We start from the raw sequence: 12,971 nt of genomic DNA, 5'->3' as shown, positions 1-12,971 counted from the left end.
CTACCTTAGAGCCCAACCAGTATTTAGTTACTTAGTATATTGCAAACATTTTATTGTAATAATATTTTAAACTTATACAAGCAAATCAGTAATGTACAAATAAGTCTTATTTTCCATATTTCTGTACTCTTACAGTAAATGGTAGGTCAGTCAGCTTGTCTTCCCCTCGTTTGCCAGCCTCATAGCACTTGCTATACTCAGGCAATGCAGTAATTGATGCTCACAGGCAGTGAACTGTTATTTACTTTTTCACAAACTGTCAGCGATATGCAAATATTTAGCTAAGGAGGAGACATCACCCTCACATATAAACACAAAATGTGTGCACCTCACACCTTCAATAACACTCCACACAAATACCTGGAAAATTGTTGTGTTGTGGCAATAAGAAAGGCTTTGACTAGGCTTTAAAGGTCAAACAAGACTAGGACTCGCTGGAAATCGAACACTACAACACGTAGCACCACATCATAGCTGAGAGTCACCAGAAAAAAAAACCTTCAGACTCTTAACGTGATATTGTCTTGTACTTGATTTTTAACTTTTTTAGGTTGGGAGATCTATTAGCTGAATTCTGCCCAGCTACCCTCTACTAATAAAAATGTACTGGTGATAAGTGACTGTCTAGTCAGGCACACTGACTTCACTTTCACAAGACTGGACAAAAATAAGGTGACTGCAAGTTGTTGTTACACCTGCCTGGTGGTCCACATGCATAAATAAACAGTATAGTGAAAAAAGCTTCTTAGAATATATAGCAAGACCCAAAAGTCAAGGTCAACATCAAAAAGATTTTCAAAGGTACAGAAAAATACAATCAGAAAATCAAAGCCATCTCATGAATTTAAACTATCATAAGAAGCTAAGGATAACTGCAATTCATTCTTTACTTATGACAGTAAATTAAGAAGTAATACTCAACATTGCTCCGGCCTTGTCCAAAGTGGTACCATATATTCAGATCCAGTAGATATTGCAGATATATTAGCTAACGGATTCAGTGCAAATTTCACCTGTGAGACAACTGTTCAAAACCCAGATATTCCAAATCCCTTATCACAAACTAACACTTGCCAAAGGTATCTTCCAAAACAAAAAAAATACATCCTCCATGGAACCTGATAGCATACCTGGCTGCCTGCTGAACTGCAGGAAACATGCAATAGTGTACCCATTCCTACAGGTGTTCAGCATAAGGTTAGCCATTGGCTTTGTCCTTGAGGTATGGGATACAGCAATTGTGATGCCACTTCACAAAGGGGTGGGGGTGCCACCACAGATCCTAGAAACTACAGACCCATTGACTTGACAGGCTTCATCTTCAGCACCATGAATTGGTTCACAACTGACTTGATCAACTGTGATATTAAGAATCTTACAAAACTTGACCCCCTCCAGCAGTTTGGCTTTGTTTAGGGTAGATCATGTCAAATGAATCCGATAAACATCTGAGAGAGTAACACAAGGTGTGGACAGCAGTCCTGCTGTGTCCGTACAGTATATATTGACTTTGCCAAAACATTTAATACCATATCATATGCAAACATAATTAACAAGCTAAAGGCATTCCAGATTCATCCCTATGTAGTTGGTTGGATAGAAAATTGGCTGAGGGACAGAACCCACGTAGTGATGAAGGCAGGTGTGTCCTCAGAGAGCATGAAAGGGAATCAGTGGAATCCCTCATGGATTCCATACTAGGATATCTGCTATTCAGCATATACTTCGCTGATCTCCAAATCAAAAACTAGGATCTCTGGTTAACCAGATTTGCCGATGATTGTAAACTGGGTTTGATCCTCAAATCCCCTTCTGACATACAGAAGCTACAACTTGAACTTATACATAAATAACCAGTGCACAGAAAATGCGCTAAAACTAAATACTAAGACATGTGATATTGTATTTGGTAAACAGTCCCTCAATTCAGCTTACAGTGTAAACTGTACTCCATTCAAAAATGAAGACTGTGTGAGAGACCTTGATTCATGGGTCCGACTACTCCTTTTCTTTTTGATCGTCATATTTCAGCAGTGTTAGGAAGTCCTTCTGGTGCAGCTTATAGCACTTGATGTCATGGATTTACACTTGAAATGGTTAGCAGTCTAAATATTTAGTAAAGTAGAGCATTATCCCCTCAGTGTATGGAATTTTGTATGTCATATAAGTATTGCATTTTAGCTTCTTTTATCATTTCTTACATTGCAGTATTTATGTATATATTTTTTCTCATCAGGCCCCTCGTGTTGAAGCACAGATAATTCTTGGTTCTTTGGTTTGCTTTCCAAATGTTTACAAACAAATGCCATTGTTGCAGTCAATCAGTGGAACTGCTGACATAATCTCAGGAGATGAAGATATCAAGGTATAGTAGCTTCAAACATTCATCAAATATAAATTTCCTTATGTTAAATTTCATTTATTTTAAATGAGTGGAATCATTAATTCACATTTCATCATGTACAGTGGTTGTAACACAGTTTTGTGCATTTAAGTTGTTTCTTTAAATTAAAAAAAGTTGAATTTTACCAGGTCCATTTCACAGAAATAAGTCAGCTAGTGAATTAGGTTCAGAAATGGACTAAGGTCGCTTCAAGCTTAGCTAAAAGGCACATGGCTAAGGACCATTTCTCTCTTTTCTGTGAGTAGAAGAGAAGAGAGGTTACTAGCCATTGCCACCAGGTAAAGGCTGGAGGACTATTTTTAGCTTAGAGCTCATGGGTATATGTTGATATAATAGGAGGCATCATTAAGTTCTCAACAGTATTGTTAATCCACTGTTAATGATTGAAAATAATGGACTTTTTTAAAGAAGGTCTAGAGACTTGGACCTGCTACCATACCCTTCCTTCTTCATCTGGAGAGTAGGTAATAATTATATGACTGTGCCTTCTTTTTAGTAAGTGATTAATAACCACTGGTGTTGACATACTGCTACAGGGTATGGCTATGATAGTCATTGAAAGCTCTTTGAGCAGGGACCAGCAGGAAGATAAGATGTCCATGCAGTCCTAAACATGATTTGGTGCCTCACTATAAGAACCAAGGCTTAGAGGTAAGTCTAAGCTTAGCTATCCTGATGATAAATTAATTTCTAAAATGCCTGCCTTGTTTTTACAGATGCTGAGCTCATTCTCAACTACCAAGTACTTAAACCCATGCTAGTGCTCCACCTCGGCAAAGGAAAAGGTGACCAGAAAAGGCATACACATATTTTAGGAGCCTTAACAAAAAACTCCACTCCCTAAAAGCACTCCTTACAGTGAAAATAAAAACACTGATGTATGTATTGTCACAGAGACCTGGTTCAAGACGAATGAGAATACTCCATCACTGCATGGTTTCAGTGTCTACCACACATTCAGGCTCACTGCATTAGGTGAAGGTACGAAAGGCTGCAGTATATCCATATTCTTAAAAAAAATTCACCTCCAGACTCCTTAGACAAGATAATGACCTGGAACTTCTCCACATCCAATTTACTATTAACAAAATGCCTTATCATAACGTATCATATATCCTGTCCTATCATGTCATATATCGCTAACTGTTGATTCTCCTCAGCCCATTCCTCCTACGTAACCACTATGTATTAATCCAACCATTATTCCCCTAAGAGACTTAAACTTCCCTCCGTTAATTGTGGAAGACTTAATATATCCTTAAACATGTATGCTTCTGGACTTTATCAATACTATTTCTGTGAACCTCTTAGTTTGCACCACAGCCAAGGACAATAAAATCCTGGACTTGGTCCTTACCAACATCTGACGGCTTTGTTCCCCACTGATTGTAACTTCTTCCTTGGTTAAATTGGAGTACAGATAGTTAGATTTACCTTAAGACTGAAGCCATAAGCATCTGCCAGTATGTTGGTATTGAAAGAGTTTGCCAAGGCTAATCTACTAAAACCGAGTAACAACCTGACTAAATTCAAAAGCCCCATCCATCTTGATGAACCTGTTTTATGTGTATAAGTCTTTATTGCCAGATTCTGTGCATATGTAAATACCTGCATGGATGTTTCTGTTCCCCTAATAAGTAAATACAGTGCCACATTTCAAAATAAAACTCTGTAGTAGAATCCTAATGTAAACAGGCTCTGTAATAAAAGAAAACAACTCATTGCTTGCAAAAATAAATTTTACTCTCAAGATGGCAGTAACATACTTGCTAAACTTAACAAGGAAATTTGAACTCTGATCAAATCAACCAAAGCCAGATAGGAGCTAAAATGGCCACCCAGGTGACAATAATCATAAAGCCTACTTTGGGTTAGAAATCTGAGAAAGAATGTGCAGCACTTTGCAGAGCTATTAGTAAATGATATCAAATACTCAGATCCAGGAGACATAGCCAGTGTACTAGCAGACAGATTTAGTTCAAACTTCATCACTGTCGACCCTCCTATATTCCCAGATCACATGCCTACATCTCCACACACACCTTCAGCTCTCCTGAGAGCAAGACCTCAAAGCATTATCCAGGGCTAAGAACACTACTTCTGTGAGACCAGAATAATATACCAGGTGACCTACTGGTTAACCTGAAACATGACTTGTCAGAACCCCTATAAGAAGATCTGAAGTTGCTTTCATTTGCTCATCAACCTGTGGGGAACTCAAATCCGGCACGGATCCAACTCTGCCACATTTTCTAGCATCAGATCCGAGCTTCAAGCTCCTCCCATAATGCCCCCTGTCTCTCTCCTCCCCAGATCTCATTTACCACGCGTCTAGCTAGCATCGTGATCAGTTGCTCCAGGTTCCTGGTGAGTAATTTTTTTCAAAAATTGCCCTTTTCTACCTTTTTCTTTGTCTTCTTTCAAACTCTTGTATTTTCTAGTGATCCCCTGCCCTTGTGCTCAGGCATCAATCCTTTCTATCTGTAAAAAAAAACAAAAACAAAAACAAAAAAAAACCCAAAAGTCTCTCTTTCTTCTTTTCTTCTTTCTGTCTGTGGTAGTGTGTGTATGAATGTAGGTATTGTGTTTTGTGTACCATGGCTGAGAACCCCAAGCCAGGGTGCAGGAAATGCACAGGGTGTAGGCAGAAGCTTCCCCCTTCTGACGGCCATACTCTGTGCATACTTTGCCTAGGGGTTCTCCATTTAGACACCTCCTGCTCAACCTGTGTGGGATTCAACCCCCGTGCATTGATCAACAGGAGGAACAAGTTGATCCTCAGGGGGCCTCCTTCATCCAATTTCCTCAGCGGTCCCTGCTTCAACTTCAACTGCTGCTTCTGCTTCCTGTGCCCCGGCCTCTGGGACTCAACCTCCCCCTGCAAGGACCAGTGACAAGAAGAAGCACAAATACAAGCACCGGGACAGGCCCAAGAAGTGGTCCACTGACCAAGGTTCATTGGTCGAGCCTCCAGCCAAGTCTCACCTGGCTGCCAGCCTGGGCTGTCCTCAGCACCGATCGCCATGCTTTTTCCCAGAGCCGGAGGTTTTTTGGGGGCCGATCCACATTATTGGCCTTTCCCCAGCGCCACTCCAGGCCAGTTTCTGTGGCTTCCCCCTCCCAGTCTACTCGTAGCCTCTCTGAAGCAAAGGTGGACAGGATTATGTGGAAATTCATCTGGACCCAGATCCAGATGGGAGTCTTGCCTGCCCGATCCCCCTCCGGGGCTAGGAGCATGTAATCCGCCTTTATCCCCATTACTCCTTCTCCGATCTGACCCCCAGTTTTGGAGCTCTTGGGTCCGAACCCTCTTGGCGTCGAGGGGTCAGCACCGTTGGTACCTGGTACCTCGACGCTGTCCACTGCCCTGAGCAGCTTGGCTCCGACAAACTCAGAGACGTTTATCTCTCAGAGAGAGAGCCTCAGCGCCGGATGTGAGGGTGTGGTGTCGGCCCTGGGGCTTTCGGTGTCAGCTCTACCACTTGGAGTCTTGGTGCCAGGAGGCTCGGCTACAGCTCCCCCATCGACACAGACAGTTATGGACCCGATCTCTGCCTCAGCTTCCAAGATCCGTTCTCTGCTTTCGATGTGGTGGAGAGGGTCCTCTCTGTTTCATCGAGACATTTGATGCTGTCGTCCTCAGAGTCTGTCCTCACTCCCTCTTTTTCTGGTCCAGATTCCACTGTCCTGCCCCCTCAGGGACAGCCTGTTGCCTCTCCACCCGAGAGAGTTCCTCCACGGGAATAGCCAGAAGTTTGCAAGTCCTCCCCAGAGACCCCCCCCCCCCAAAGAGACTCCCGGAAGCATCCGTGTAAAAGGAGGCACTTGGACTCCCCGCCGGAGTTCCTCACAGAAGACACTGATTTGGAGGAAGGGGAGCATTCCCCTCAGTCACCTCCAGAAGATGTCTCATTTGGAGACATCACGGAAATCAGTCGCCAGCATGGGGGGGGTAGTCTGTCCAAAAACCCAACCCGGATGAGTCAGTGTTTCTGGTGGTGTTTGGCACAAGGATTCTCTACTTCCTGGGTGTCCCCTCCCATGGATCTACTTGTGGATTTGGTGACATCTTGGGCATGGAAGGAGCCCAACACGGTGGAGCCCATTCTCAAACACCCCAACAGAGTTTTAAGTGCGCCATCGGAAAAACAGCACTGGTCTAAGGGGTCCCTGGTTGATGCCATGGTGGTGGTGGCAACCACCAAGAAAGAGCTTGCTCAGTAGAGCTCTATGGTCCATCTGCCAGGCCGAGGGTCCTGGACCAGGGACCGCTTTGGAAAGCGGGGCTATGCTTCAGCCACATTTGCCGTACATGCACTGAACTATATGGCACATGTGATCAGACTTCAGTGAGACCTGGTCAAGGAGGTCGATGAGTCTGCCCCAGGGTCCATGTCAGTAAAGGAACAGAAGGTGTTCTCTTCCCGTATGGCCACCCTCACTTCAGTTTCCAGTATCTCTATGCGGCTCCTGTCCCATGCTACCGAAGGCGCAGCTAGAGTGGCCGGTACACGCTTTGCCATCAGGCATCATGGCTGGCTCCGGCTTTCTGCATTCTTGGAGCCCTTCAAGGCTTCCTTCACTAATGACCCATTCCACTCTTTTCGGAAAGACTGTATGAGAAACATTGGTCCAGAGCGAGAGAGACAGGAAGACCTTGTCTCCCATTAGGATCCGCTTCTCGACCTCTCAGTGATCGTTTTCCCAGAATCAGCGAGGGATGAAGATGATGTGGTTCTGGAAGTCTCAAGGCTATCCCAATGACGCTCAGGATTCACCCTCCCCCAGAGGCAGAGGTGAATATGACAGACTCTGCCCTCGTGCCAGAGGGGTGTCCAAGAAACCAAGGGTCTCAGGATTCTTTCCCGGACAGAACCGTGCAGCAGCCGAGAAGGGTGGTTCAACCACTCGTCTCTGGAGGCAGTCAGGGGATGTCTCTCGCTACACCCAGCAGCCTAGGAGTTGGTTACAGACGATCATTGAGTGTTGCAAATCATATCCAGAGGATATTCAATTCCTTTCATTCAAAGACCAATATAGCCCAAACACCGTCCGGACGTTCAACCCATGCAAAGTGAGGAAGCAGCACTGGAAATTTCCAAGCTGCTCAAAAAACAAGTCATACCCATACCCCCAGACCAGTCCAGATTAGGCATCTATTCCAGATACTTTTTAGTGACAAGGAAAACGGGGAACTTAAGGACCATTCTGGATCTTTCAACTCTAAATCTGTCAGTTGCCAAGACAAAATTCCAGATGGTAACTCTCCAATCCATTCTGCCCTTTCTGCAGAACGACTGAATTTGCATATGTGGACCTGCTGGATGCATAGTATCGCATCAAAGTGGACAGGCGCATTTGAAGGTTTCTCCTCTTTCAGCTGGGGGCAATCATTACCAATTCAGAGCGCTACACTTTGGTCTCACCACCATCCCCAGGGTGTTTACCAAAGTGATGGCAGTGGGGGTGGCTCACCTGCGGCTGCAGAGATTCCAGATATTTTACCTGGCCGATTGGCTCCTCTCCACCCCCATCAGGCATTGCCTCTATCAAGCCAGGGATCTCCTTCTCCAAACTGCCTATCAGTTGGGCATAACCGTAAATCTCAACAAGTCCCCTATTGGAGCCAGTTCAAACTTTACACTTTATTGTATCTGGGTTAGACATTATTCAGAGCAAGGTTTTTCTGACCCCGGACAGACTTCAGTCCCTCAGACATCATGTGTTGTACATTGTTCAGACCCAGTACTCCCTTGCAGAATCAGTTCTTCAGACGTTGGGGTCCATGGCAGCCACGATTACCCTCATTCCGATGGCTTGTCTGCATATGAGGGTTCTTCAGTGAACCCTAGCGGTCCAGTGGTCCTTACTTAGATCTACCTTTATCCATCCAGTTTGTGTGTCTCAAGCCTGCAGGAATTCACTTCTCTGGTGGCTTCAATCCCTGGATCTTCTTCTGGGTCGTCCCTTTATTCTTCCGGCCCCGATAACCACAGTGCATGGGGGCCTCACTACTGGGGGGGGGGGGGCATTGCATGGGAAAGACAGTCCAAGGCACATGGTCTTCCCTGGAGATCAAACTGCATATCAGTGTCCTGGAGATGAGGGCAGTGCTACTGGCATTGCAAGCTCTTCATGCCCATCTTCCCTGAGGGACAATTGCCATCCAGACAGACAAAATATGTCTGTAGTTTGGTATATCAACAAACGGGGGAACCATATCTTACCCCCTTTGTCAAGAAGTCATGAGTTTGTGGGAGTGGGTGATCTCCAACAGCCGTTTTCTGGTGGCAGTGCACATTTTGGGGAGGTATAACATTTTGGCGGACAGGCTCAGCAGATCTATTCTGATGCCTTATCAGCAGTCTCTGAATCCTTCAGTAGCGGAACAGATTTTCTTAAAGTGGAGTCGGCCTTGCTACGATCTCTGCGCCTCTCCTTCCAGCGCGAAGTGCAGAGAGCATTTTGCTCTGAACCCCCCTCCAGGGGAGTCCCCCCAGAGATGCTGTGGTTTATGCTTGGCCCTCCGGTCTTCTTTATGCTTATTCTCCACTTCCCCTGATCCAGAAGTTCATTTAGAAAGCTAAACAGCTGGGGAGCTTAGTGATCCTCATTGCCCCCTTCTGGCTTCACCAAGTATGGTTCCCTTCTCAGTGGTTTCATGTAGTGTGTCCTCCTTGGACATTAGAGACTGTTCCAGATCAGATCTCGCATCCCTCAGGGATCCCACACCCAGATCTAGTCAGTCTGAAGTTTCCAGCTTGGCTGCTCCAGTTCCATTGATAGCTAGGACTCCCGGTCTGTCTTCTCTGGTTTAGAATCCAGACGGGCATCTGTCAACTTAGCTTTAATATCATCATCAGGTAGAGGTTGAAGCCTAAGCCAAAAATACTTCCTCATCACTGAACCAAAAACAGCAGCCCATGCATCTGCTGCATCGTAACTACATTTAACAGAATGACAAATGATTTGAGAGAAAGTCCCTAACAAGGAAAAGAACACAAGTTTTACCATCAGAGTCTGGAAAATCAGAGGTAAGTTGATAGGCCTGAGAAAGAAGAGCCAACACATACCTATACTTATGGGAATGATAATTAATAGCCCTGAAAGCTAGGGGTAGCAAAAGTGTAGACCTTCTTTAACAACCTTTCCATAGTTTTGCTGTCCTTATCAGAAGGCAGTAACTTGGGTGAGGGAAGCAATTGAAATGGCTTATCAGAGGATACAGGCATGACAGAGGGATCAGCAGCAGGACATTTGTATAGGAAAGATGAGTCCTCAGGCACCCTATAAAACCTGTCAGGCTTCTTGGGAAAAGAGAATCAGGTGCATGAGAGGCATTAAAAAAAGCATCCAGCAAAGCAACCAAAACAGGAGGGATAGCTGCAGGTTTAGGGGAGTCCATCTGCAACAACTCATAGTACCTCGTATGGATATCAGAGACCTGAGCACATTCCCGCTTAAAGTCCATCATCCTAAAGAGCATTTGCAAAGGAAATTTCCTCAAAAGTAACGTCTGGACTAATAGATTCTTTCTCCTCTGACCCATAGTCCAAAGGAGAAGTAATTTGAGTATAAGTCAGGGATGTCCTTCTATTCATGTGATGCAGTATTCGTAACATGAGGGAGTCTGCCTCTGTCTGACTCATCCATCCAGCCAGTATACAAAAGTCTAATGCTACTGTGAGGTACGTGCGATGCTGCACATCAGCTAGCAGACGTCGGCACGTACCAACATCAAAACTTTTTTGCCACCTGTCTGATCGCCTGCCGCTCGCCAGATAAATTGTGAACAGTGGTTCAGTTAAGTATCCTGCTGGGGTTTTTTTTCTTTAATTTTTAGGCTACTGTATTGTGCTGTGATTACAGGTCAACTAGGAAGGGCAAGTGTCAGTGTGGAAGGCAGATTCCACATAAGGACTCCCACGATCTCTGCTTGTTTTGCTTAGGCCCAGACCACGACCATATCGCCTGTGCTACCTGTAAGACATTCATTTGAAAAACCCTTTGCAGCTGTCTAGCTTCCCTGAAATTATATCTTGAGAATCAGTGCCTTAAGCATCTCATGCATTGATATGGAGGCGGCATTGGGTCCTTCAAACGAGCCACAACCTAAAAAGGCCAGGAAGCCATGGCCTGATCTTCCCGCTGCGCCCTCTCTTCTGGGCATCCGTCCCGAGGCCGATGTGGGCCTGGAGGCCATCCCAGATTTGGTAGCTATTTCTTTGGGTACTGCAGTGGAAGCTTACTAGCACATTTGCAAGGGAATCGCAGGCTTCCAACTCTGGTGTTGGGGGGACCACAGCTTGTAACTGCTGAAGGCCCACGTGGCTTCACCCAAATTATTGTGTGGGAGGATGTGCCTATGGACATCTGGCCCATCCACCTTCCACCACATGGAAGCTCCGAAAAGGAAAAATATCAAGACTAAAATGTTTCCCCAGTCCCTCAGGATCAAGCACCAGATTGGCAGGCCTTCTCCCAAGCCCTATTCAGTGCCTTTATGGCTCTACGTCAGACCTCAGCTCCCTCTCTGTCTTTTCTCCTGCCTTTCCTCCCTCATCTCCCTTAGAGGACCTCTGAAGATATTTCCTCAGATGATGAGGAATCATCATTAGATGAATCCCTGGCTTATTTAACCCAAATTTCTTCCCCCTTGGGTTACGCCTCACCAGAAGAGGAATCTAATGGTATGGATTCTCCTGGGGAGAATATATCCTTTGGTGAAACTATTCTGAAGATGAGAGTTCTTCAAATGCAACTGTTGCCAAGTGTCTGGCATACAAAAGAGGTACTGTGACCTCCTACAGGTGGACTCTGCCTGTCCATCTGCCATACCTCCTGTCCTTCCAACCTTCTTAGATGCCTTTACAGCTGCTTCTAAGTGACCTGACTCCTTGCCCCCAAGCACCCAGATAGATTTTATAAGGTGCCTGAGAACTCCAAATTCCTCTTCAAATGTCCCTCTGCAGACCCAGCTGCCGTATCAGTCTCTGCAAACAAAGCATCCAAATTGCTGCCTTTTACCTCCTTGCTTCTCTCAGATAAGGAGAGTAAAGTCGTAGAGAGATTAGGGAGAAAGGTATATACCTCTGCTACTTTGGCCTTTAGGGCAATTAGTTATCAAACTCATATGGCCAAATATTCCCTGGCACTCTTATCAGATGCAGGAAAGCTTCTTTCTGAGATCTCTGACTCTTCCACCAAGGCTAAGCTTTCCTCCATTCTAAATTCATTGGCCCAAGTTACAAGGCACTCCATTAAGTGCAGTTATGATGCTGTGGAAGCCTCAGCTAGGGAGCTGCATATGGGTCTGTCCTGAGGAGGTATTCAAGGCTCAGGCTACAACCTTTGCCTGATGATATAAAAGCTAAGATCATTAATGCCCCTGTGGATAACAAAGCCTTGTTTGGAAACTCGGCCGCAGAACTTTTTAAATCTTTACAAGAAAAGGGCAAGAAGCTGCAAAATCTAAGACATAACAGCGGATTTAAAAAGTGTACATACCCCCGTTAAAATGCCAGGTTTTTATGATATAAAAAAATGAGACCACAATAAATCATTTCAAAACTTTTCCCACCCTTAATATGACTTATAACCTGTACAATTCAGTTGAAGAATCTGTTAGGGGAAAAAATATAAAAAAATATAAAACCTACAATAAGCTGGTGGCATAAGTGTGCACACCCTTAAACTAATACTTTGTTGAAGCACCTTTTGATTTAAGGATACTTGTGGTGACTCCCTACTGGCCCAGGTAACAGTAAATCTTCCTTCTTTTTAAATGGCTAGGGGTGATTACTACAAGTCTTTTCACAGAATGACTGTACAAACACAAGAGCAGGGGTATTTAATACACCCTGACCCCAGTAAACTCCAATTGACTGTTTGGATGATAGGGTCTTAATTCCTTTTAGGCACCTGATTATTGAGAATGTACAACAGATACTAATGGAGCCGAGAAAGCCTGCTGGTAGAAAATCATATATTAGCAAATGGAAAAGGTTTTCTGTTCTGTGTCAACAACATAACCAACACCCATTCATGGCTAAGTTGCTCTTTGGTTTTCCAATGTTTGTGCGAGTTCTTATCTTATGGCCTTTCTTACTCCTTCTCCATCAGGATTCATTTATCAGCCATTTCACCATGTCTGCCCATGGATCTTCCTGTTTCATTGCATTCTCATCTCAGTGTGTTTTTGAAAGGAGTTTTGATTAAGGGATCTCTAGAAAAATGGTGACCTCTCCCTGGCTCTTAATTTTGTGATATTGAAATTAACACTTGCTCCATTTGAACCAGCTAATTTGGCTGACTTGAGTTTAACATGAAAAACAATTTTACTGATTGCTGTGACCTCTACAAGAGAAGGATTGGAGTTGCAGGCTCTTATGGTGAGTCATTCCTATCTAATTTTGCACAAAGAGACAAGGTTGTTTGAGAACTAATCTTTCTTGTATGCTTAAAGTGGTATTGGAGTTTACTTTAAGTCAAAGTATCTGTCTCCCAGTACTTCTTTCCTGAACCTAAAAATGAGGAAGAAGGGATAACTCCATACCTTGGATGTCCA

General features: G+C 44.4%; 1 protein-coding gene across 1 annotated transcript in view; it reads left to right on the top strand.

The window, feature by feature from the left end:
* Positions 1 to 12,971, top strand: part of RALGAPA2 (Ral GTPase activating protein catalytic subunit alpha 2) — a 4,189,194-nt gene that overhangs the window by 2,051,456 nt on the left and 2,124,767 nt on the right. The window contains exon 25 of the mRNA XM_044060158.1: positions 2,237 to 2,365. Coding sequence (XP_043916093.1) covers positions 2,237 to 2,365 — 129 coding nt within the window. The remainder of the gene's footprint in view (positions 1 to 2,236; positions 2,366 to 12,971) is intronic.

This window comes from Protopterus annectens, chromosome 1.part2, assembly GCF_019279795.1.
Source record: "Protopterus annectens isolate FY-2018-M chromosome 1.part2, PAN1.0, whole genome shotgun sequence".
Taxonomy (NCBI): domain Eukaryota; kingdom Metazoa; phylum Chordata; order Ceratodontiformes; family Protopteridae; genus Protopterus; species Protopterus annectens.
The sequence above is the reverse complement of the archived record's forward strand: the minus strand, read 5'-3'. Positions and strand labels throughout refer to the sequence as shown.